The 27,430-nt window shown below is 37.9% G+C and overlaps 1 protein-coding gene across 7 annotated transcripts in view; it reads left to right on the top strand.

The window, feature by feature from the left end:
- The window catches only part of PHKB (phosphorylase kinase regulatory subunit beta), a 258,964-nt gene that overhangs the window by 153,722 nt on the left and 77,812 nt on the right, over positions 1–27,430 (top strand). For all 7 annotated transcript variants that reach the window (XM_060185615.1, XM_007536683.2, XM_007536681.3 and 4 more), the window contains one exon: positions 10,820–10,914. In XM_060185615.1, coding sequence (XP_060041598.1) covers positions 10,820–10,914 — 95 coding nt within the window. The remainder of the gene's footprint in view (positions 1–10,819; positions 10,915–27,430) is intronic.

Genomic DNA, 27,430 nt, shown 5'->3' with positions numbered 1-27,430 from the left:
TAGGACAGAAAGAAATGGAGAGAGGAGGGGAAGACAAAGAGGGGGAGAGAAAGATAGACACCTGCAGACCTGCTTCACCACCTGTGAAGAGACTCCCCTGCAGGTGGGTAGCTGGGGGCTCGAACCGGTATCCTTATGCCAGTCCTTGCCCTTTGCGCCACATGAGCTTAACCCACTGCGCTACCACCCAACTCCCTCCAGGCAGTTTTTATTATAGCAGCACTATAGTGTAGCTTGTAGTCTTATTCTTTTTTAAAAATTTATTCATAAAATAAAAAAATATCAACAAGACCATAGAATAAGAGGAGTGCAAAGCCACATAATTCCTATCACCAGAGCTCTGTATCCCATCCTCTCCATGAGAGCCTTTGTATCCTTTTTTTTTTTTTTAGTTTTTCTTTATAAAATGGAAACACTGACAAAATCAGAGGATAAGAGGGGTGCAACTCCACACATTACCCATCACCAGAATTCTGTATCCCACCCCTTCCCCTGATAGCTTTCCTATTCTTTAACCCTCTGGGAGCATGGACCCAGAATCATTATGGGGTGCAGAATGTCCAAGGTCTGATTTTTGTAATTACTTCTCTGCTGAACATGGGTATGGCAGGTAGATTCATACTCCCAGCCTTTCTCTATCTTTCCCTAGTGGTGTAGAGCTCTGGGGAGCTAGGGTTCAAGGACACATTGGTGTGCTCATCTACTCAGTGAAGTTAAGTTGGCATCATAAAAGCATCTGCAACTTGGTGGCTGAAAAAGCATTAAGATATAAAGCAGAACAAATTGTTTAACAATCTGGAACCTAAAATCAGAAGTATATTAGATGAGATTTGGGGTCTCCATTTTGGAAAAAAGCTAGTAGGTCTATTTTAGGTATATTCCAGGGGCCCCATGGTTTTACTAATTTTGCCTATGCCTGACAGCTAACATGCAGATAGGCCAAAAGTATTGTCTAGGGAGATGGTGTCAGAGTTGGAAATAGGACTAGAAAGCTGAATCAGGGAGGCGAGTATCTCCCAAGTATGGGAAAAGTATATAAATATGACTAACTGAAAAACTCCATCATTTTGATTAGGCCCATATTCATTGCAGGAGCCTGTGTAACCTCTGAATCCTTATAGATCTGAGCTCATATTCTGTGGTCATATCTAGGAACATTCTAGGCTGCTCTCATTGCCAGACCCATCTTCCTTGAGTGTTAAGAGTATTTTGGCCCAACCTCCCTTCAGAGAATGGGGCAGTCCCTACCATTATTGTTCTACGTTGAGGGAAGGTCCTGTAGGGGCCCACAGAAGCCCATTATGTTGTTCCTGATGTAGGTGACCAGTGACAGTGGAGAAAAGGACCTACTAGAGGTCTAGGCCCATCATGTCTGTGTGGGAATCCCAGGATTCTCTGACTAGGGCCCCAGGTGATGGGTGGCCTGGTAGTAACCAAAAGAGACATCATTCAAGTATGCCATTCTCTTGTCTTTATCCAACTTTTGTAGTCTTACTTTTAGAAGGTTAGCCTTGGAGTGATTGAGGAAAGTGAAACAGGAAGTAGGAAAAGAGGGTATATAGGTCTAAGTAGAAAGTATTTGAGTAAGTCCTTTATGATGTCTTTTTTGCCTCTTTCGACTTGCTTGCTGCACTTATTGGGTCACTGCAAATATTGTGCACTTTTGCTTTAAGGTATGTATTTTCCCCTAACTTATGGATACATGTGCACATGTGCTTTGTCTCTTGGGTCCTGGTCCATATCTAAGTGCTGTGGGTTTGTTCGGAAGTGCACAACTCAAAATGGAATTAAGGTGTTCTCTGAACTAGGAACAGTCTCACCAGAATATTGGAGCTGAAGTATTGACATCACAGGCCTAGCTTCTGTGGACATTGTCTGAAGTGAAACATGCTGAGGTAGTACTGGTTGCATTGATTAGGCTGAGATCACCAGATGAAGTATCATTTGGTATGGGCTTGCTGGAAAATGAGCCCCACAGCAGAGGTTCTGGGATTGGGAGAAATACAGGTTTTATAGAGAATAGGGAGGGTTCTTGCTGTCTTAGGGATTAAGAAGGCAATAATTATTATAATAAAGTTACTTAGAAATTTGGTTGACATTGAAAATCCCGTTGTTAGTATTTTCTATATCATACAAGACCTCACCATGATTTATGTCATTTAATGCTATTTACATATAGCTGTATCTTATGTAGTGATGAAACCAGTTGTTTCTGGTCTCTCTGGTTTAAGACTGTAGGTGACTTAATATTCCAAAGAAAAAGACATTAGAAATGTATTAATAATTTAAGCCCACTGTTAAAATTCAATCAGGTTACCAATTTGAATCCTTGAGTGCTTAGATTAAAGGAACGTATACTAAGAACTAGGTCTATGCATCAAAAAGTTTGAGATATTCAATCTATTCCCCCCATATTGATTAAATAGTGATTTATAAGACTGTAGTTTAATGAGAGCGTGTATGAATACCATTCCTGCCACCAAAGGTCCCTACCCCCTATAGTGAAGATGAAAATATACCTTCTCCCTTCCCTCCCCCTCCCCCTGAGTTTTCTGCTATCATGCAGTATCAAACTTAGATAAATTCTGCTTTGTGTTTCCCTTTGTGTTCTTCTCTCTCAACTTCATTTTAGGAATAGAATCATCCATACTTGTCTTTGTCTTTTATCTCACTTAACATAATTCCTTCTAACTCCATCTAAGATGGGTCAGAGAAGGTGGGTTCATTATTCTTAATTGCTGAGTAGTATTCCATGGTGTATATATGCCACAGCTATCTAAACCATTCATCTGTTGTTGGGCACCTGGCTTACTTACAGGTTTTGGCTATTACAAATTGTGCTGCTATGAACATAGGCATGAACATATGTTTTTGGATGTGTGTGATTGAGCCCTTAGGATGTATCCCTAGGAGAGGTATTACTGGCTCATAAGGAAGGTCCATTTCTAGCCTTGTGAGGGTTCTCCAGACTCTCCACAGAGGTTGGATGAATTTATATTACCATCCACAGTGCAGAAGGGTTCCTTCATCCCCACAACCTCTTCAGCATTTATTGTTGCTGTCATTTTTGATGTATGACATTCTCACAGGGAGAGGTAGTATCTCATTGTTGTCATCATGTACATTTCTCTGACAGTGACTTGGAGCAATTTTTCATATGTTTGTTGCCCTTTTGTATCTTTTCTGTAGTGAATATTCTGTTCATATCCTCTGCCCATTTTTGGATGGGGTAATTTGCTTTTATTTGCTAAGTTTGGTGAGGTTTTTATATATTTTGTTTATTAGCCTCTGTCAGATGTATATCGTGTAGAGATCTTCTCCCATTCTCTTCATTTGGGTAATGGTTTCTTTTGTTGTGCCAGCTTTTCAATTTGAATCAGTCCCATTGATTTGTTTTTGTTTTAGTCTTCCTTACAATTGGTTTTGTATCATAGAAGATGTTCTTGAGATTTAGATAGGAAAGTGTTCCACCAATATTTTCCTCTAAGTATTTGATAGTTTCTTGTATAACATCCAGGTCCTTGATCCATTTGAAATTCACTTTTATTTCTGGTGAGATAAAGTAGTTCAGTTACACTCTTCTAAATTTTTATTATTTCTTTATTTATATATAAAATGGAAATATTGACAAGACCATAGGATAAGAGGGATACAGTTCCACACAGTGCCACCACCAGAACTCTGAATCCAATCCCCTCCTTTGATAGCTTTCCTTACGCTGGTCCTTGCGCTTTGTGCCATGTGCGCTTAACCCACTGCGCTACTGCCCAACTCCCTGATAGCTTTCCTGTTCTTTATCCCTCTGGGAGTATGGACCCAGGATCATTATGGGTGCAGAAGGTGGGAGATCTGGCCTCTGTAATTGCTTCTCTGCTGAACATGGGCATTGGCAGTTCAATCCATACTCCCAGGCTCTCTCTTTCCCTGGTGGGGCAGGGTTCTGGGGAGGTGGGGCTCCAGGAAACATGGTGGGGTCGTCTGCCCAGGAAAGTCAAGTTGGCATCATGGAACCTGGTGGCTGAAAAAGAAATAAGATATAAAACAGAACAAATTGCAGGCTAATCATGAACCTAAAGGCAAGAATATTGCAGATTAAGATTTGAGGTCTCTTTTTTGGAAACAGCTGGTAGGTCTATTTTAGGTATATTCCAAGAGGCCTGTGACTTTACTAGGTTTTGCCTGAGCCTGACAGCTAACATGCAGGTGGGCCCAAATTATTGCCTGGGAGACGATGTCATTGTTGGAAAAAGGACTAGAAAGCTGGATCAGGGAAGAGAATATCTCCCAAATATGGGAAAAGTATATGAATATTGTTAACTGTATACCCCATTGATTTGATCTGGGGCCCATATTCACTACAGGAGCCAATGTAACCTTAGCATCCCTATGTAACCTCACATTCTGTGGTCATGGCTAGGAACATCCTAGGCTGCATTAATTTTAGGACCTATCATCCTCAGGTGATATGTAAAGTATGTTATCTAACCTCCCATTGGAGAATGGAACATTCCCTACCATTGTTGATCCACATTGAGGGAAAGGTTCTATAGGGGTCCACAAAGGGGTCCATTATGTTTTTCCTGATGGAGATGACCAGTGACAGTGGAGAGAGGGATCTATTTGAAGTCTAGGCCTATCATGTCTGTTTGGGAATCCCAGGACTTCCTAACTAGGGCCTTAGGTGATGGGATGACTTGATAGTGACTAAAAAGTCATCATTAAAGTGTGCCAGTCTCTTGCCCTTATTCAGATTTTGTAGTCCTTACTTTGTCTGACATGGTTAGCTTTGGAGTTATTGAGGGAAGTGTAATAGGAGGTATGTGAGGAGGGTATCTAAGTCTAAGCAGAAACTATTTGTTAGGTACTTTATGGTGTTGTTTTGGGTCTTTCTACTTGTTTGCTACATTTATTGACTCACTTCAAACTATTGTGCACCTTTGCTTTAAGGTACATGTTTTTTCCTGACTTAGGAATATGTATGCATATGCCTATATCATAGTCCCTGGACTACATCTAGGTTTTGAGGTTTCTTCTGCTGGTCCTTACGCTTAACCCACTGCGCTACCGCCCAACTCCTGGTTTTGAAGTTTCTTAAGGGGTGTTCCACCCGAACTGGAATTAAGGAGTCTTTTGAGCTAGGAAAGGCTTCACTAGAGTAATGAAGCTGAAGTTGACTTTCCATGCCTGACATGCCCAGGTGGTACTGGTTGCGTTGATTGAGTTAGGTTCAGCAGATGCAGTATCAGTTGGTATGAATTGAGAGAAGCATTCAGGAAAGTGAGCCCTATTCTAGAGGTACCAGGACTGGGAGAAATATAGGCTTTATAGAGAAAGGGGAAAGTTCCTGCTGTTCTAGGGTTTAAGAAGGCAATGGATAGTTATTGCTATAACCAAATTATTTGGCAATTGAGTTAATTACTTCAAACTCAGTTAGATTCTGCTTTGAGTTTCCCATTCTGTTCTTTCTCAACTTCTGTTTATAAGTGGAATCATCCCATACTCATTTTTGTCTTCCTTTTTTTTTTTTTTAAGATTTTGATCTGCATTATATTTATTTATTTAAGAAAGGAGACATTAACAAAACCGTAGGATAGGAGGGGCACCACTTCACACAATTCCCACCACCAGGTCTCCATATCCCATCCCCTCCCTTGATAGCTTTCCCATTCTCTATCCCTCTGGGAGCATGGACCCAGGGTCATTGTGGGTTGCAGAAGGTAGAAGGTCTGGCTTCTGTAATTGCTTCCCCGCTGAACTGGTCGATCCATACTCCCAGTCTGCCTCTCTCTTTCCCTAGTAGGTTGGGTCTCTGGAGAAGCAGAGCTCCAGGACACAATGGTGGGGTTGTCAATCCAGGGAAGTCTGGTCGGCATCATGCTGGCATCCAGAACCTGGTGGCTGAAAAGAGAGTTAACATATAAAGCCAAACAAATTGTTGAACAATTATGGACATAAAGGCGGGAATAGTGCAGATTAATCTAATCTGTTGCTTAAGAATTTAAAGACCATTGTACTCATAAAGAATACCTGGTCTTCTGTGAGGTTTGGCATTGTATTGGAAAATGTAGTGAACTATCACTTTTATCTTTGTTCTCTTTATCTGTATGCTGTACATGGTCAGATTTAAGTTCTTTCAGATTTGTTACTGTTTATCAGAAAATCATTACAGTAGAATTGATAAAATGAAGACCTCTATTTTTGTTTCCTGAAGGATAAACAGCAATTCACTCTGAACAGTATTTATTAAATTTTCCTTTTTAATGTCATTTATGCCATTATGAAAGATAAAATGATAATTATTGTAATTAATGTTTCCAACTTTGTTAGGCACCAATTTATTATTTAAAAAATAATTGAATATCTACTGTATGCCAGATGAAGTGCCACGTAGTAGAGGATAATCATAAATAAGAAATATAAAGGGAGTCAGGAGACAATTTATCTGGTAAATTGTGTGTGTGTCTCCATTCATGAGATCCTTGGCCTAGCATCATATAGTAGCACCATAGACAGCAGTAGGATAGTGCTATGAGTGGTAGAATAGTGCTGTGGTATATCTTTTCTATTTCTCTCTCTCTCTCTCATTTAATTATCTATCATCTGTCTATTTATCAATGTTCTCTCCCTTTCTTCTCTCACTAAAATAAAAATTAAAAAGAATTGACCCATCAGGCCATTCCACCAGCTGGGGCCCTAATAGGGGAGTCCTGAGATTCCCAAACAGACTTGATGGACCTAGAACATGAATAAATCCCTCTCTCCATTGTTACTGGTCATTTCTATCAGGAACAACAAAATAGACCCCTTTGTGGGTCCCCATAGGACCTTGCCCTCAACTTGGATTGATAGAGAATGTTCCATCCACCGAAAGGAGGATGGACAAACATACTCTATGCTATACCTGAGGAAAATGGGTCAATACTGGGGCAGCATGGAATGATCCTACTCATGACCACAGAATGTGAACTCAGATCTTGGGATGCAGAGGTCACACAGGCTCCTGAGCTAATTATGGGCCCCAGATCACATCAAATCGATGGGGTTTACACTCAACAATATTTTCTCACATTAGGGAGCTACTCTCTTCCCTGATCCAGCTTTCTGGTCCTTTTTCCAGCCATGACATCATCTCCCCAGACAATAATTAGGATACACCTACATATCAGATTTCAGTCTCAGGCAAAAAACAGACAAACAAAAAATATTAGTATAGCTACAGGCCCTTTGAAATATAACTAAAATATGCCTACTAGCTATCTATAAAATGGAGGACCCCCCCAACACTTCATTGGCACTATTACAGCCTTTTGGTCCATGATTGTTCAACTATTTGTTTGGCTTTGTATGCTAACTCTCTTTTCAGTCAACAGCTTCCAGATGCTAGCAGGAAGCAACCTGACTTCCCTGGACAGACAACCCCACCAATGTGCCTTGGAGCTCTGCCTCCCCAGAGCCCTTCTCCATTAGGGAAAGAGAGAAGCAGGTTGGGAGTATGGATCGACCAGTCAACGTCCATGTTCAGCGGGGATGCAATTATAGAAGCCAGATCTTCCACCTTCTGCATCCCACAATGATCTTGGGTCCATACTCCCAGAGGGTTAAAGAATAGGAAAGCTCTCAGGGGAGGGGATGGGATATGGAGGTCTGGTGGTGGGAATTATGCAAAGCTGTACCCCTCTTATCCTATGGTTTTGTCAATGTTTCCTTTTTATAAATAAAAAATAAATAAATAAATAAATAAAAAAGAATTGACCCCAGGAACCCCCACACATTATGAATGTGCCAAGCCCTGAGTTCAATTCCACTACCATATTTAAAAAAGAAACATACTACAGCCAATTAGGTTGTACATAAATACAAAGTATAAGTTGGCATTTGAAGTTAAATATACCAGTATGATATAGAGAGAATGAAAGGAAATGTAAAGAAACAAGCTTTTGTTTCTTTTTTGAAAATTTCTTTATTGGAGAATTAATGTTTTACATTGGACATTAAATACAATAGTTTGTACATGCATAACATTTCCCAATTTTCCATATCACAAGCAATACAGCCCTCACTACATCCTCTGTCATCCTTTTTGGACCTGTATTCTCCCCCCTACCCATCCCAGAGTCTTTTACTTTGGTGCAGAAACAAGCTTTTCTAAAGACTTTATTATCACATTATTCTCATAGCATTTATAATAAATTACCATCTCTGCTTTCCAAGTATATTAGATGACTAATTTGTCATTATTTATAAATAACAATTCATATGAAATTTGCATCTATAGAATGACAATGAAACAGTTATTATGCAAAAAGTTTGGTGGTAGTAGCATTTTTTTCACATATCAGTGAACAGACAAATGAGAAGGAAATCATTTTCTGCTCTTTAGAATATCAGTGTTCTAATCAACCCCACATTATGAGCAGATATTAATTAATCTAATATGTTGATATTTGCTATAATTAAGGCTATATTGATTTTACAAAAACATATTTTTCAGAGTTATAAGAATATTCTGTAATATGATCCCTGATTTGAGGTATGTTGAGATCTAAATTGCTTATTTCCCCACCCTCTTTGTTTGTCAGTTTATGTTGTATAGAATGTTGATGTTATTAAAATTCAAGGTCAGTATTTGGTTAAGAGCTCATACTCAAGAGAGGGACTACCTGTGCATGAATCTTAGCTCTGCCCTTTATTAGCCATATACAAGTTGCTTAACCAGTCTATTTTGTCATTTGTACAATGATAAGATCTTGTGAGAATTACTGAATTAATATATGCAAAAATGTTTATAAACCGTTCTGGAAGCATAGTAAGCATTTTATATGTTATGACTGCTGTTTCAAAGACATCAGTTATCTGATGCCTTTTGTGGCAGCTGTTTTTTTTTCTTTCTCTATTTTTGCTATTATATTATTTTTAAAAATTTATTTATTTATTACGTATGAGAGAGTGCCCCGAGGTACAGAAAGAGAGAGGGAGGCCAGAGGACAGTTCTGGCACCGGGAATTAAATCAGGAACCCTGGGGTATTAAGGCTCAGTGCTCTGCCAGTTGAGCTATTATTTCCCGTTTGTTACTCTATTATTTATATCACTTTTATCATTATTAAAAATATATTACAAGACTTAATAAAAATGCCTTCTGTAGCTTGGGCTAGTGGATAGCATTGCACATGTGCCCTGAAGTAACCCTAGAATAGAAAATATGAGAGGGGCCAGAGAGAGAGCTCATCTGGTAGTGACCCTGCCTTGCCATGTATTTGATTTGAGCCTTTGGCAAACTACATAAGTGTGTGACAAACCTGGGGAGGCTCTACTACTCTGGTGTCTCTCCATCTCCTGTATGTCTCTGAAAAATTCATCCAAGAGTAGTCAAAATCACATATGTAGGAGACTTCAGTGACACATACACAAGAAATGTAATGAGATACAATCCTAAAGCTGTGGGGGAAAAGAAAGAATTTTTTTTGGTTGACTCCCTGCTTTGTTTTTCCATATTTTTCATTGCCTAAAAGTAGTACATAAAAAGCTGTAGAAAACAAGGCTTACTTTTTTTTTTTTACATAATCAGTACAGAACTGAAGATAAACATGAAATGAGCACATTCTCATAACTTAAGTATAGATAACTCACTTTAGGAGATGTTGGACTTTTTAAGTCCAATTTTCACTTATCTGAGAATAATAAGATAACTTTAGAAATGGTACAGCTGCTCAATCAGAGTGTGCTTCCTCTAAATTTGTACAGCTACTACCCACTTGTACTCCCAATAGATTATGCAGAATTACACTTCAGGAAAGGACTTCCACTACCACCTCTTCCCCATATAGTCTCTGTCAGACCCATGAAGAATTCCTGATACAGTGAGTCTCAGGTGCTGATGAATGTGCTAGAGCAGAAAGCTATAAGGAATTTCTGAGTTTAGAGTTTGTACTTTCTTCCCATTTTCATCTTCCAGAAGCACCAAAATTTTTCTCTTATTAGATCCTCAGATTTTGTCGTAAGTTTACCACCAGAAATTATCATGTGAAAACAGCTCCGATATCACACTGAAATGGTAGTTGAGAGCATTACCCCCAAGTTGATTAGTGCCCCATAAATCACATCCCATCACAGAAATATCCTTAAAGTATTCAGTATCAGGACCTAGGAAGTGGCTCACCCCTTAGAGCATAGATGTTATTCTACACAAGAAACCAAGTTCAATTCCTCAGCCCCCATCTTCAGGGGGGGTGGGAAGAAGCATCACAAATGTTGTCTTTTCTCTCTCATATCTGTCTCTCTATCCCTCTCGAGTCTTTCACCCTATATCAAACAGAACAAAAAAAGGGGGGGGTATGACCTCTGGGGACAGTGGAACCATGCAGGCACTGAGTCACAGATATAGGCCCGGTGGTAAGAAACTAATTTAGTATGAATAGATATCTTTAGCTCCTCTTAATAAGTGAGTTTCTTTCCTTAAAAAAATAGAAATGTTTTATTTTCAGAACAGATTTATTGAAGTTAATTGTCATACCACACACTTCACTTAAGTTTACAACAGTGTTCTTTTGTGCCTTCATAGAATGGTGCAACTATCACCACTATCTATCTTAAAGCAAAATAAATCATATCTATGTCTATTTTAAACTGAGAGGGAAGGAAGAGGTGGAGAGAAAGACACCTGTAGTACTGCTTCACCACTCATGAAGCTTATCCTCTGCATGTGGGAACCAGGACCACATGGTCAATATTTAGAAAAAATATCACCACCCCCAAATCCTCATATCCTTTAATAGTTACTCCCTACTTTCTCTTAATCAACTTTTCCCTTTTGTTTTTCAGCTGATGAGTTAATCAGCCCTTTAGACATTGATCCTGTCCAGCGCTATGTCCCACTCCAGAGTCAACGCAACGTGAGCATGAGGTTTTCCAACCAGGTAAAGGAGATACTTTATTTCTTACTTGAAACTCATTCAAAGACATTTAAACTTAACTGAAGTAGAAAATTTATTCTGGGTGAGATTCTATTGCTCCTTCTGAGGCAAAGCTTCTCTTACTCCTGGCTAGCTAAAAACCCATGATAAAAGGTCATTTGTTAATGAGTCAGTTGTGTCCAATATGATGTCTTCCAAGTAAATATTTTCATCTCCACAATGGTTGCATTTAAGGTGTGAGATCTCTCTGAGCCTGTACAGTACATGTCATTGTCAGAGGTTTCAGAAGGAACATTATCTTGAAAGTAGTGGGGTCTTGCAAAAGACTCTGTATTTGATTCTTTCTAGTGTTCTTTCTCCAAAACAATACTGTGTAACTGACAGATTTGTTCTTAACACTTACTTGCTGGCATGCCAGGTAAAGGAATAGTTTTAATTTTTTTACATTTAGTAGCTATGAATTCATACTGTGTTGTATCAGCAAAGTAAGTGTTTGCAGGATCAGCAAGATTGATGTTGACTTGAGCAAACTCTCAAGTATTAAATGATATCAGTAATGAGGACTGTTAAAATGAAAATACTGTGGGCTGTAAAAACTGCCTGAAGAGAAAAGGAATGAACCTGAGTGTGTGTATGGGATTTTAAGCACTTAACATTCATTTAATAAGAACAACATCAGCATTTACAGAAGATAGAGTTATAAAAGTGAGATATCTTTATTGAAAATGCATATACAGCTCTAAGCTCTCTCCCCTTTTTCTCTGCCTGTCTGTCTTTCTGCATATTTCTCTCTCTCTTACAAACAAATGCACAAATAAATACTAGTTTAAATGAAAGGAAGAGCCACCCAATATCATTAGGTTTTCTCACATTATTTCTCTGATTATTTTATTAGTCTTCAATGAAACATGCAATTACCCTAGTGGTTTATAGATAAGATTATGAGGACACTGTAAATAAATGTTAAGATTTTCTCAAGAACACAAAGACTTTATTTAAATTACTCTATGATAGAAATGTTTTGCTGGCATATTAGATTTTATTTACCATAGGAATATGTTCATTACATTAGTAATCACTATGTTGGTAATTATACATAAATGAACGTTCTTTGAAAATTTTTTTTTATTATTTAAGAAAGGATTAATTAACAAAACCATAGGTACAACTCCACACAATTCCCACCACCCAATCTCCATAACCCATGCCCTCCAATGATAGCTTTCCCATTCTCTCATCTCTCTGGGAGCATGGACCCAGGGTCATTGAAGGTTGCAGAAGGTAGAAGGTCTGGCTTCTGTAATTGCTTCCCCGCAGAACATGGGCGTTGACTGGTTGGGCCATACTCCCAGTCTGCCTCTCTCTTTCCCTAGTAGGGTGGGTCTCTGGGGAAGCTGAGCTCCAGGATACATTGGTGGGGTCTTCAATCCAGGGAAGCCTGGCCAGCATCCTGGTGGCATCTGGAACCTGGTGATTGAATAGAGAGTTAACATATGAAGCCAAACAAATTGTTGAGCAATCATGGACCCAAAGCTTGGAATAGTGGAGAGGAAGGGTTAGGGAGGTACTCACTACAAACTCTAGTGTACTTCTGCTTTCAGATATATATTTTGTAGTAGTTTATGGATACATGTGAACATAAGCTCTCTCTCACAGAAACTGGTGTATATCTAGGTTATGGGACTTTGTTAGAAAGTGAACTACCTGAGATGAAATTAGAGTGTACTAGAAAAGGAAAGGTCTCACCCGAGTAATGAAGTTGAAGGGTTGTCATTCCACACGTGAAGTCTCTGGACACAGTCTGAGGTGAAGCATGTTGAGGTGGCAATCATTGCGTTCGTTAGGTTGTGATTGGAGAATGCAATATTATTTGGTATGGATTGGGAGAGGCATACGGGAAAGTGGGCCCTATCCAACTTTTCCAGGACTGGGGGAAGTAGGGGCTCTATAGTGGAGATGTGAGGTTCCTGCTGTCTTAGGGTTCAAAAAGACAATTGATAGTTAATGTTATCATCACATTATTTGGTAATTGGGTTAACTTTGAAAAGTCCTTTTGTTAGGGTTTGCTGTACAGTATCCAGTATCTTGTATATAGCTGTGCTATTGGATGCTTCTAATCTACTTGGTCTAGGCTTTTGAGAGAGTCCGCATATCAAATACACAGCCTATGTATTAAAAAGATTCAGTTTGTGTTTTGAAAAACTTTGAGACATACAATTGATTTTCCCCCTCTCATATTAACCAGTGATTTATATGTCTAGATTTTGCTAGAAGTGTACATAAACACCATTCCCACCACCAAAAGACTGTGACCCATCCCTCCCACACACTCCCACCCCCTCACTGGCCCAGGAAGCTGCATGTCTACCCCTCACCACAGGGTTTTTACTTTGGTGCCCTACTTACAATTTGGTCACGTCCTGCTTTTAGTTTCCCTTTCAAATCTTCTTAGTTAACTTCTGTTGATGAGTGGGATCATCCCATACTCATATTTATCTTTCTGACTTAGCTCACTTAACATAATTCCTTCTAGCTCTGTCCAAGATGGGTCAGAGAAGGTGGGTTCATTGTTCTTGATAGCTGCATAGTATTCCATTGTGTATATATACCTCAGCTTTCTCAGCCACTCATCTGTTGTTGGGCACCTGGGTTGCTTCCAGGTTTTAGCTATTATGAATTGTGCTGCTATGAACATAGGAGTACACACCTCTTTTTGGTTGGATGTTATGGAGTCCTTGGGGTATAACCCCAGGAGAGGAATTACTGGATCATATGGAAGGTCCATGTCTAGCCTTCTGAGAGTTTTCCAGACTGCTCTCCAGAGAGGCTGTACCAATTTACATTCCCACCAGCAATGTAAAAGGGTTTCTCTGTCCCCACATTCTCTCCAGCATTTGTTGCTGCTGTCCTTTTTGATGTATGCCATTCTTACAGGAGTGAGGTGGTATCTTAGTGTTGTCTTAATTTGCATTTCTCTGACAATCAGTGACATAGAGCAGTTTTTCATATGTTTGTTAGCCTCTCTGTAATGAATGTTTTGTTCATATCCTCTGCCCATTTTTGGATGGGGTCATTTGCTTTTTTGGTGCTAAGTTTGCTGAGCTCTTTATATATTTTGGTGATTAGTTTCTTGTCTGATGTATGGCATGTGAAGATATTCTCCCATTGTGTGAGGGGTCTCTCTGTTTGTTTAATAGTTTCTTTGGATGTGCAGAAGCTTTTCAATTTGATGTAGTCCTGTTGGTTTGTTTCTGCTTTAGTCTTCCTTGCAATTGGGTTTGATTCATCAAAAATGTCCTTGAGGTGTATGTGGGAAAGTGTTTTACCAATGTTTTCCTCTAAGTATTTGATTGTTTCTGGTCTGACATCTAGGTCTTTGATCCATTTGGAGTGGATTTTTGTTTCTGGTGAGATAAAGTGGTTCAATTTCATTCTTCTGCATGTTACAACCCAGTTTTCCCAGCACCATTTATTGAAGAGAGCCTCCTTTTTCCATTTAATCCTTTGGGCCCCCTTAGCAAAGATTAGATGTCCATAGGTGTGGGGATTTATTTCTGGGCTTTCGATTCTGTTCCACTGGTCTGTGTGGCTATTTTTGTTCCAGTACCATGCTGTTTTGATGATGATGGCTTTATAATATACTTTAAGGTCTGGGAGTTTGACGCCTCCATTTCTGTTTCTTTTCCTCAAGATGGTTTTGGCAATTCTAGGTGTTTTCAGGTTCCAGATAAATGATTGTAGTGTTTGTTCTATTCTCTTAAAGAAGCTTGGTGGAATGTTGATGGGTATTGCATTAAATTTGTATATGGGTCTAGGGGGAATATTCATTTTGATAATATTTATTCTTCCAAGCCATGAGCATGAGATATCTTTCCATTTCTTGGTATCAGTTTCTATTTCCTTGAGTAGCGACTCATAGTTTTCAGTATATAAGTCTTTCACTTCTTCCGTCAACTTTATTCCTAGGTATTTGATTGATTTTGCTTAAACAGTAAATGGGAGTTATTTATGGATGTCTTCTTCTTCAGATTTAGTGTTTGCATAAAGGAATGCCACTGATTTTTGTACATTGATTTTGTAGCCTGATATCTTGCTATGTTGCCTAATAACTTCCCGTAATTTTCTGCTGGATTCTTTAGGTCTTTCTATGTATACTATCGTATCATCTGCAAATAGTGAGAGCTTGACTTCTTCCCTTCCAATCTGTATTCCTTTGATTTCTTTCTCTTGCCTGATTGCTATGGCAAGAACTTCCAATACTATGTTGAAGAGTAATGGTGACAGTGGACAGCCCTGTCTAGTCCCTGATCTGAGGGGAAATGCTTTCAGCTTCTGTCCATTGAGTATGATGTTGGCTGTAGGTTTGCTATATATAGACTCCACTATCTTGAGGAATTTCCCATCTATTTCCATTTTTTGTAGAGTTTTGAGCATGGACAGGTGTTGGATTTTGTCAAAGGCTTTCTCTGCAATTATTGAGATAATCATGTGGTTTTTGGCTTTGCTTTTATTGATGTGGTGAATGACATTGATTGACTTACGGATGTTGAACCAGCCTTGCATTCCTGGGATGAATCCCACTTGGTCGTGATGAACAATCTTTTTGATATGTTGCTGTATCCGGTTGGCCAAGATCTTTTTTAATATTTTGGCATCTATGTTCATCAGAGATATTGGTCTGTAGTTTTCCTTTTTTGTTCTGTCCCTATCAGCTTTTGATATCAGGGTGATGTTGGCTTCATAGAAGGTGGAAGGGAGTATTCCTGTTTCTTCAATCTTATGGAATAGTTTAAGAAGTATGGGTATTAACTGTTTCCTGAAAGTTTTGTAGAATTTGTTTGTGAAGCCATCTGGCCCAGGACTTTTGTTGTTGGGGAGGTTCTTAATAACGGTTTCAATTTTTTTGTCTGTGATTGGTGCATTTAGATTTTGTAGTTCTTCTTGGTTCAGTTTTGGAAGGGCATATGCTTCTAAGAATTGTTCCATTTCTTCCAGATTCTCTAGCTTGGTGGCATATAGTTCTTTATAGAAGTTTCGCAGGATTCTCTGGATTTCTGTGGTGTCAGTTGTGATATCTCCTCCATCGTTTACAATTCTATTAATTTGAGTCTTCTCTCTTTTTTGTTTGGTGAGTCTGGCTAGGGGTTTGTCAATTTTGTTTAATCTTTCAAAGAACCAACATTTGGCTTCATTGATCTTTTGTATGGTTCTTTTATTTTTGATGTTGTTTATTTCTGCTCTAACTTTAGTGATTTCTGTCCTTCTGGTTGCTTTAGGGCTCCTTTGTTCCTCTTCCTCTAAGTCCTTGAGGTGTGCAGTAAGGTCGTTCATTTGAGCTTCTTCTTGGTGTTTAATATGTGATTGTATGGCTATAAGTTTTCCTCTCAGTACTGCTTTAGCTGTGTCCCAAATATTTTGATATGTTGTGTCTTCATTTTCATTAGTTTCCAGGAACATTTGAATTTCCTGCTTGAGTGAGTCTCTGACCCAGTGGTTCTTAAGGAGCATGTTGTTTAGTTTCCAAATTCTGTGTCTTTTAATAATTTTCTGTTTGTTGTTATATGTTAGTTTTACTCCACTGTGGTCTGAAAAGATACTTGGGATGATTTCAATGCTCTTGAATTTATTGATGCTGTCTTTGTGGCCTAACATGTGGTCTATCCTTGAGTATGTGTTATGTGGATTTGAAAAGAAGGTGTATTCCAGTTTTTTGGGGTGGAGGAGTCTGAAAATGTCCAAGAGGTCTAGTCTGTCGATCTCTTCATTCAATTCTCTTGTATCTTTATTGGTTCTCTGCTTTGTTGATCTAAGTGTGAGAATGGGGTATTGAAGTCTCCCACTATTATTGTCTTACTATTGATGTATTTTTGAAATTCTTTCAGTAGGTGCTTAATGTATTTAGATGGTCCCTCGTTGGGTGCATAGATGTTAATAATTGTTAAGTCTTCTTGGCTGACTGATCCTCTAATCATTATATAATGTCCTTGCCTATCTTTTATTACGTTATTTAATTTAAAATCTATCGTGTCTGAGATGAGAATGGCTCTTCCTGCCCTATGTGTCAACAACTGTACTGTTAAGTCATTAATCTCCAGTAATAATTATAAAGAATTTTCCAGGTGCTCTCATGTCTCAACCTTTTGGTGAGACACCTAGTTGTGGTGCTATATTAAATGGTAAGGTGTCTGTTTTCACCCATTTAAAAAAGTGTCAAAGGCCTAGCATGTTCATTTCCAATGGATGACAGGGTTTAATGAAGTATAGAAATTAGACATATCCCCAGAATATTAAATGGAGAAATGAGAGTCTTTTCTGCAACTGATGCTGGGAAAATTGGGTTACAATGAGCAGAAAAATGAAATCACCATGCATCACATTGAACAGAAGTCAAAAACTTAGGAGAAAACATCAGCTAAATTGTCCTTGATGTTTGCTTTGGAAATTTCTTTGAAGACACAAGCTCAACAGCAAGGAAAAGAAAAGCAGGGCTGGTTAGTGTGCTTCTGTGTATGACCCAGGTTTGAATCTGGCCCCTACTACACTGAAGGAGGTTTTCATGCTGTGGTCTCTTTCCTTGTCTCTCTGCCTCTCTACTTTCTCTATGTCAGGAAAAAAAATAGAGAGAGAAACAAAGAAAGGAAGGCATGAGGAGAATAGAAGAGGAGAGAATAGAAGAGAAGAGAAGAGAAGAGAAGAGAAGAGAAGGGTGGAGAGGAGAGGAGAGGAGGGAAAGAGGAAGGCAGGGAGGGAAAGAAGGAGAGGATAGAACAGAAAAGAAAAGAAAAAATGAATAGGACTACACTGGACATGAAAACGTGTTCTTATAAAGCACAAATTCATGTATGTCTTCTTATTGCCAACAGGCTAGATGCTGAACACTATAACCTAACATGTAAGGTTGTTGTCTTAATTACTTTTCGTAAATATCTTGCAAGTTTTCCTGACCTTCCCTTTACTCCAATCTCAGTGGACCTACTGATCAATAGATGCCTAATATCATCCACTCCTAAGCTTCCACAATTAACTTTCCTCTCTTGACCTCTTTCAAACAGGAACCTTTAAACCCAATTCCTATACGATACAACTTTCTCTGAATATATATAAAAGCTATATAAACATATCATAAAATGTTCAGGAGAACCAGAGAGATAGCATAATGGTTGTGCAAAAGACATATACCTGAGACTCAGAAGTTACAATTTTAATGCCTGACACGTCCTTTATCTTTCTTTAAAATAAAATAAAATATATTTTAAAATATTTCAAGAATATAAATGAGAGTACAATGCAACTCCCTTTACAGTACATTGGGACTATTAACATTTTGCTATTTCTCCATTTCCACTTCCAAACTTCTGAATAATGGAGATGTAAAATTTTTGTTTAATGTTTCACCTATACATAGTATTCGCTGTTTATTTTGGGAATATCTTTACCATCCTTCCATGTTAATTTTAATCAGTAGTTGTTTTTAGCTTAAACAACTGGTTACCTGTGTAACAATAGAAAGTGTAATGAAATATTTAGGAGGATCATTTACTTTTGGGAACTTAGATTTTATGTTCTAAAATTTCATGGGAAACTGTCTTTCTCAGGGTCTTGTTATCTAACCCTTTTTATTTCTGACTTTCTTCAACTGTAAGAAGTTTTATTATCTCCTTGATAGTTTCTTATCATGCATTTAAAAAATTCTTATGTCTCTTTTATTAATCACATCTCAGGCTTTTAGGAATAATTCTCTTCTTTTGATGTTAACTGGTTTCTATTTCTTGAGTTTTCAGGTTCTATTTTTAGAAAGTCTTAAGTTTTTGTTCCAACTCTTCTGTTGAATGTTTCCTGATGTAATATTTTAAGTCCTAATATTTCATTATTATCCCCTTATTATTATTTTTATAGTTTCTTGGTTTTTAATTTAAAATTGTTGTCATGGGGGAGATTGGAAGTGATAGAGAGGACTTTAGTGAACCAGTACACCATGATGAAGAAAGACTTAAGTTGGTGTGGGAGTGGTATATAGACATCTAATATGGGTGATAATAAATTGTGCCTATATACAAACAACTGTCCTATAATAATAAATCATTATCTTCTTAACAAAATGGCTTAAAAATTATTGTCATGAGTCAGTGAGATAGCATCATTGCTGTATAGCACTATTGATAGCACCAATTTTTATCCCTAACACACCAGATTCTGGGGCCATACAGTGATGCACTTGGTTGAGTTTGCATGCTACCATGCACAAGGACCTAGGTTCAAGCCCATAGTCCCCAACTGCAGCCCTAGGAAGAGGCCAAATCCACAAATCTAATAATGACTTTCTCTAAGGACTTTTCTTCTTTCTTACCATAAAGAAAATACTTCCAGGAGTATAGCAAACACCTTTATTTGAGTGTGTACTCTCTTTTATCCTTTTATTTTAATTTGTTCCTGACAGAATCCCATTTTCCACCAGGGTTGTGGCTGGGACTCAGTGCTAGCACTATAAATCTCCATTCTCAGCAATCATTTTATTTATTTATTTATTTATTTATTTTTCTTTCAATTTTATTGGATAAGACAGAAAGAAATTGAGGAAGGAGGGGGGAGATAGAAAGAGGGGAAATAGACACTTCACTGCTTGTGAAGTGTACTCCCTGCAGATGAGTGGCAAGTACTCAAACCCAGGTCCTTACACACGGTAATATGTATGCTTATCCAGGTGCACCATCACCCAACCCCACATTTTCCTTGATATAATTGTCCTTTATGAACTTTGTGGTCCATTCATATTTGGAACCTGTCTTATTGCTGTAGAAACTATAAATAGCTGACTATGTGCATATCATGAATAAATTATATTCTACATTAGAATTGTCCATTGGAAATATAGTAATCCTATAGAGGAATTTCATTTATAGCCAACCGGATACAGCAGTATATCAAAAAAAGATTGTATCCAAAAAAGTATATCAAAAAGATTGTTCATCACGACCAAGTGGGATTTATCCCAGGAGTGCAAGGCTGGTTCAATGTACATAAGTCAATCAGTGTCATTCACCACATCAATAAAAGCAAAGCCAAAAACCACATGATTATCTCAATAGATGCAGAGAAAGCCCTTGACAAAATCCAACACCCATTCATGCTCAAAACTCTACAAAAAATGGGAATAGATGAGAAATTCCTCAAGATAGTGGAATCCATACATAGCAAACTTACAGCCAACATCATACTCAATGGACAGAAGCTGAAAGCATTTCCCCTCAGATCAGGGACTAGACAGGGCTGTCTCCTATGACCATTGCTCTTTAACATAGTATTGGAAGTTCTTACCATAGCAATTAGGCAAGAGAAAGGAATCAAAGGAATACAGATTGGAAGGGAAGAAGTCAAGCTCTCACTATTTGCAGATGACATGATAGTATACACAGAAAAACCTAAAGAATCCAGCAGAAAACTACTGGAAGTTATTAGGCAATACAGCAAGGTATCAGGCTACAAAATCAATGTACAAAAATCAGTGGCATTTCTCTATGCAAACACTAAAACTGAAGAAGAAGACATCCAAAAATCACTCCCATTCACTGTTGTAGCAAAATCAATAAAATACCTAGGAGTAAAGCTGACCAAAGAAGTGAAAGACTTATATGCTGAAAACTATGAGTCACTCTTCAAGGAAATAGAAACTGATACCAAGAAATGGAAAGACATTCCATGCTCAGGAATTCGAAGAATAAATATCATCAAAATGAATATTCTGCCCAGAGCCATATACAAATTTAATGTGGTACTTATCAAAGTTCCAGCAAATTTCTTTTAAGAGAATAGAACAAAAACCAGTCATTTATCTGGAATCAGAAAACACCTAGAATTGCCAAAACCATCTTGAGGAAAAGAAACAGAAATGGAGGCAGCACACTCCCAGATCTCAAACTATATTATAAGGCCATCATCATCAAAACAGTCTGGTACTGAAACAAAAATAGCCACACAGACCAGTGGAACAGAATTGAAAGCCCAGAACTAAACCCCCACACCTATGGACATCTAATCTTTGATAAGGGGGCCCAGAGTATTAAATGGAAGAAGGAGGCTCTCTTCAATAAATGGTGCTGGGAAAAGTGGGTTGAAACATGCAGAAGAATGAAATTGAACCACCTTATCTCACCAGAAACAAAAACCAACTCCAAGTGGATCAAGGACCTGGATGGATGTCAGACCAGAAACTATCAAGTACTTAGAGGAAAACATTGGTGGAACACTTTCCCACATAAACCTCAAGGACGTCTTTGATGAAACAAGCCCAATTGCAAGCAAGACTAAATAAAGCAGAAACAAACCAATGGGACTACATCAAATTGAAAAGCTTCTTCACAGCCAAAGAAACTATCAGACAAAGAGACCCCTCACAGAATGGGAGAAGATCTTCACATGCCATACATCAGACAAGAGACTAATCACCAAAAGTAATTTTTAAAACTTTTTATTTATTTATTTATTTTTAGAGAGAAATTGAGAGGAACAGGGAAGATAGGAGAGAGACAAAGACACCTACAACCCTACTTCACCACTTGTGAATCTTTCCTCCTGCTGGTGGGGACCAAAGGCTTGAGCCTCTTGTCTTTGTACTCTATAATGTGTGCACTTAACCAGGTGCACCATCACCTGGCCTCAGTAAAAGATTTTTAAATTCACAGTCTCTAAGGGCACATTACATGTAATAGGTTTGAATTCAAGCTTGTGTAAATTGATTAATCTTTATGTGCCTTAGTTTCCTCACATATATCAAAATAACACCTTCATAGAGTTATTGTATTCAGTGATATAGGCAGTTTAGTAGAGACCCTAGTTTACAGTTAAGCATTCAGAAATGCTAGCTGTTTTCATTGTTTGCATTTTGAGAGTTTCAGTGTAGAAATGGTAGGTATTTGATGTGCCCAGTTGTTAATAAAAAGAAAAGGTACAAGATCATGTTGTTTTTGAATATTGCTCTTGATGGAAAAGGAAACAATGAAAGAAAATTATTGGGAGGCTAGGCTTGAGGCTTGGTCCTTTTTTAGATAGTAAAGGAGTTATCAAGGAAGGTCAAGCCAAAAGACTGTAGCAAGGAGGTAAAACCATGCCACTGGATATCTTAAGTATAGAGAATTTTGGCTTTGGGACAGTGCTTTAAGAAGGCTTACTACCAGTTCACTAGGAGGATAAAGACCATTGATAGAAAATCAGGTTAGAGGGGGCCTTGTGGTAGCACAGTAGATTAAGAGTACATGGTGGGGAGCTAGGTGGTGGCACACCTGGTTAAGCACACATGTTACAGTGTGCAAGGACCCAGGTTCAAGCCCCCGGTTCCCACCTACAGGGGGAAAGCTTTGCGAGTGGTGAAGCAGTGTTGTAGGTGACTCTGTGTCTCTCTCCCTCTCTATCTTTCCTTTCCCTCTCAGTTTCTGGCTGTCTCTATCCAATAAATAAAGATAACAAAAATTAAAAAATAAAAAGAGCACATGGCATGAAACAGAAGGACCAACATAAAGATCCCAGTTTGAGCCCCTGACTCCCCACCTGTAGGGGGGGGTCACGTCACAAGCAGTGAAGCATGTCTGCAGGTGTCTGTCTTTCTTTCCCTCTCTCTGTTGTCCCCTCTTCTCTCAGTTTCTCTCTGTCCTATCCAACAACAACAGCAACAATGGCAATAATAACAACAGGGATAACAAAATGGAAAAAATGATCTCCAGGAGCAGTGGATTTGTAGTGCAAGTCTAAGCCCCAGTGATAACCTGAGAGGGAGGAGAAAAAAAAAATCAGGTGAGTCTTTCGAGTTTGCATGATTTCTCTATAGTGCAATCTGAAGAAGATCTAAAGTGTCTTCAGTGTTATGCTCTAAAATTATTTGACTGGCTTTGAATCACAAATCTCCATCTAGCACTGATGTTCTTGGCTTCCATGGTCTGAGTTATTGGTAATCTCTGAGTGATTTCACTGAGTAATATGCCCAGAAACCAGACTGTAGGGAGTTAAAGAGCAAGCAAACAATGGAAGACCATCTGGTCAGGAAGTAAGTTTACTGTAATCCAAGAAGGGTTATAAATTTCTCTTAATATAGTAATTTATATTGAGCACTTGTACAATATGGACTTATACCTATACCCCTTTTTAATTTTTGTTTCAAATCTCTTCAATTTGTAAAGGTTTATTAACTTTAGGTGATTTCAGGAAATTTGCATGTGGCATACTTGTATTAGCATACATTAATTCCTAGTGCTCTCAGATAGTTTAAGTATTTTGAGACATAATTTCTATTTAAAGGATTAAAAACCAATTTTCACTTCATTAGCTTGGCAAAGAAAGAAGGTATTTGTGTGGGACCAAGAAGCCAAATTTATCTATAGGCATGGGAGTGCATATGAATGGTGAACAGAAGTTCTTATGATCATAAGAGAGCAGAATAAAATACTGAAGGCATCAGTATACTTTTGAAAGCCTATCCTATATACCACAACTACATAGAGATTCTCTTCAGGTTATCTGCCTGCAGTCTTGAAGGGAAGGAAAAGCCTCTTATTACCTAGTACTTATCCTAAAGTAAATGAAAATTAAATGCCTTGGCAAAAAATATCCACAACTGAGAAAACTTAAATTGGAAATTAAAAAATATATATCTTAGGCACACTTAATAGCATCACTCTAATTAACCCACTGAACTTATTAAAATTAAAAGTTTCAAAATAGATATGAAATATCTAATCCACAAGATTAAGACTTATTTTTTAAAATTAAATTATGCATTAATGAAAGGGAGAGCCAAAGCAGAACACCACTGTGAAACATACAGCTGTGTAATTGAACTATGGACTTCATGTTTGAAAGTCACTACCCAGGCCACTAGGATGAAGATAGAGTATAACAGTAGCTAAAATGTAAAATAAAAAAAAAAATCCAAGAAAGTAAGCAAGATTTATGGTATGAATAATAATGTACAAGGGCTATTATAATCTAATATTGTTTTGCATAGATCACTTTATTGGGGAAATGTTGATTTATAGGACTGTAGTTGTCACAGTTGTACAGGTTCACATCTCTCCATGAAAAATGGTAGCATACAATACCCTTCACCAACTTGTCCTCTTCTTCTACCACTGGACTCTGGGTGTCTCCCTGCCTGTCTCTCCTCCCCCTTTTTTTAACTTATGTATAACATGTCTCAATTTGTACTCCTGTTGTAGTCCAAACCACCTAGCATTTGACACTAAAAAATATATCATATGTATTTTTAAGTGCAAATTAATTTATAAACTTTCTTGGGATCTCTCTGTACCCTCTTTTTCATATTTTGAATCTATTAAGTATTTTTGTTTGTCTGCAGGACTTCACCATTCCTGAATGACTTTTTTTTTTCTTTTTAATCAAAAGAGCGAAACAGAGAGGCAAAGAGAGGGAAAGAAATCGCATCACTGAATCTTTCTTCAATGCGGTAGGTGACAGACTTGAACTTCAAAGCAGCACACTATCCAAGTAAAGAATTTTGCCATCCCTATTAATAACTTTAAAAGTCTGTTGATTGGAATGACAAATTAGCTCATTTGGATAGTGCTTCTACCTTGTCACACTTAAACCCCAGCTTTGAAACTGGGCCCCAATGCACTGGGGGTGATTTCAATGCAGTATTATCTTCTGTCTCTGAAAAAGTCAGCCCAGATCTCTATAATCCCTGGTGATGACAAAAAAATTTCTGTTGATCTTGAATTAAAAATCTGTTCTTTATTTTCCTTCCTTTCTTTTAAAGGAACCATTTTATTAGGAAAATGTGGTTTACAGTACAGTTGTTGATACAAGGGTACAGTTTCCTGTGTTCTATGATGCATGTCTGTTCACCACTTCCACCACTTACCCAGTCCAAGTTTAATTCTGTGTTTCCTGCCCCCTGCCCTTGCTTCTTAATTACCTTGGCTAGCCCCCTTTATTTAATGGTTCACATTATAAGGGGCTGCCCTTACTGAAGTAAAGGACTCAGGGAGCATTCCCTGATGGGTGTTTTTCAATCATAAACACCTTGAAGAATTCCAGGTATTATTCAGCCATCATGCTGCTGAATAAAATAATAATATTTTTGTCAGCCATTTAAAGTCATCTTATATTCATGTCATAATTGTTATGATAGAATAGATCATGTGTGTTGAAACACCCTTGAGGTAATTAAATTTCAGATTTATCACTTTCAGTGACACCCAAGCTTTGAATCTGACAAGTAGAACAGCATATTTAATATGCCAATTAAAATGGACTGATATCTTTGACAGTCTTTGGAGAAAAGACCAATGTGAAATTAATGCTTTTAGCTCTAAAGGTTTATTTCCTAAGCTGCAAAGGTTCTAAATTTAGGATGGAAGCAAGTACTTACCCATTAAATTATATATATGTGTGTGTGTGTGTGTATTTATTTTATTTTATTTTATTTTATTTTATTTAAGAAAGGATTAATTAACAAAACCATAAGGTAGGAGGGGTATAACTCCACACAATTCTCACCACCCAATCTCCATAACCCACCCCCTCCCCTGATAGCTTTCCCATTCTCTATCCCTCTGGGAGCATGGACCCAAGGTCATTGAGGGTTGCAGAAGGTAGAAGGTCTGGCTTCTGTAATTGCTTCCCCGCTGAATATGAGCGTTGACTGGTCAGTCCATACTCCCAGTCTGCCTCTCTCTTTCCCTAGTAGGGTGGGTCTCTGGGGAAGCTGAGCTCCAGGACACATTGGTGGGATCTTCAATCCAGGGAAGCCTGGCCAGCATCCTGGTGGCATCTGGAACCTGGTGATTGAAAAGAGAGTTAACATATAAGGCCAAACAAATTGTTGAGCAATCATGGGCCCAAAGCTTGGAATAGTGGAGAGGAAGTGTTAGGGAGGTACTCACTGCAAACTCTAGTGTACTTCTGCTTTCAGATATATATTTTGCAGTAGTTTATGGATACATGTGAACATAAGCTCTCTCTCACAGAAACTGGTGTATATCTAGGTTATGGGACTTTGTTAGAAAGTGAACCACCTGAGATGAAATTAGAGTGTACTATAAAAGGAAAGGTCTCACCCGAGTAATGAAGCTGAAGGGTTGTCATTCCACACGTGAAGTCTCTGGACACAGTCTGAGGTGAAGCATGTTGAGGTGGCAATCATTACGTTGGTTAGGTTGTGATCGGCGGATGCAATATTATTTGGTGGGAATGGTGTTTATGTACACTTCTAGCAAAATGTAGACATATAAATCAGTAGTTAATCAATATGAGAGGGGGAAAATCAATTGTATGTCTCAAAGTTTTTCAAAACACAAACTGAATCTTTTTAATATATAGGCTGTATATTTGATATGCGGACTCTCTCAAAAGCCTAGACCAAGTAGATTAGAAGCATCCAATAGCACAGCTATATACAAGATACTGGATACTGTACAGCAAACCCTAACAAAAGGACTTTTCAAAGTTAACCCAATTACCAAATAATGTGGTGAAAACATTAATTATCGAATGTCCTTTTGAACCCTAAGACAGCAGGAACCTCACATCTCCACTATAGAGCCCCTACTTCCCCCAGTCCTGGAACCCTTGGATAGGGCCCACTTTCCAGTATGCCTCTCCCAATCCATACCAAATAATATATATATATTTCTAAGCTAAAAACATGCACAGTTACTGATCTCTTATTTTTGAAATTATTGAGGGAAATGAAGATTTTATGCTTTCACTTCTGTAAGTACAGATGCATGAATTATTTTTCAAAAGATTAAAGATACATATGCAGTATATTTTTAATTTTTAAAGATACATATGCAGTATATTTTTAATTTTGAAGAAGTAATATAGAGTAGTGCCATATATCATACAAGCCTAGCTAAAATTTGACTCTTCTATTTGTTACTTATGTGAATTTGGACATTTTAATTAATCCAAGTATAACTTTTATTCACTATTTTAATTTTTATTTGTTTTCTTTATTAGTGATTAGTTTTTACAATAGTTCAAGGTTATGGGGAGATAGTTCTGTTCCCATACATGATGTGTGAAATTGGATAAAATTTGTTCTTTATTGCCCAGTAGTACAGAAAGCTAAACACTGCCACACCAGCTTTTGTATACAGGAAAATCTACTTTATTTGCACAGATTCAAGCCTAGAGTAATTTTTACTCAAATCACACTGCCTTGACTTTATTGTTGAGTGTGTGTGTGTGTGTGTGTGTGTGTGTGTATACACATATATATATTCCTAAAGTTTATATATATTCCTAATGTATATATATATTCCTAATGTATACATATTCCTAATGTATATATATTCCATATATATATATATTCCTAACATACATATATACACACACACACACACATATATATACATATACATATTTATATATATATATATATGTATTGTGTATATAGTCCTCGTGTGTGTGTGTCTATATACACAGAGATTGAAATTGAGGAAATGATTAGAAGACTGAGACCCAGATCTAGTCTCTCATGATGTTTTCTTCCTGCCAAAGGAAGGAA

The sequence above is a fragment of the Erinaceus europaeus genome, chromosome 2, assembly GCF_950295315.1.
Source record: "Erinaceus europaeus chromosome 2, mEriEur2.1, whole genome shotgun sequence".
Lineage (NCBI taxonomy): Eukaryota > Metazoa > Chordata > Mammalia > Eulipotyphla > Erinaceidae > Erinaceus > Erinaceus europaeus.
Note: the sequence above shows the minus strand (reverse complement) of the source record. Positions and strands in the feature narration are given on the sequence as shown.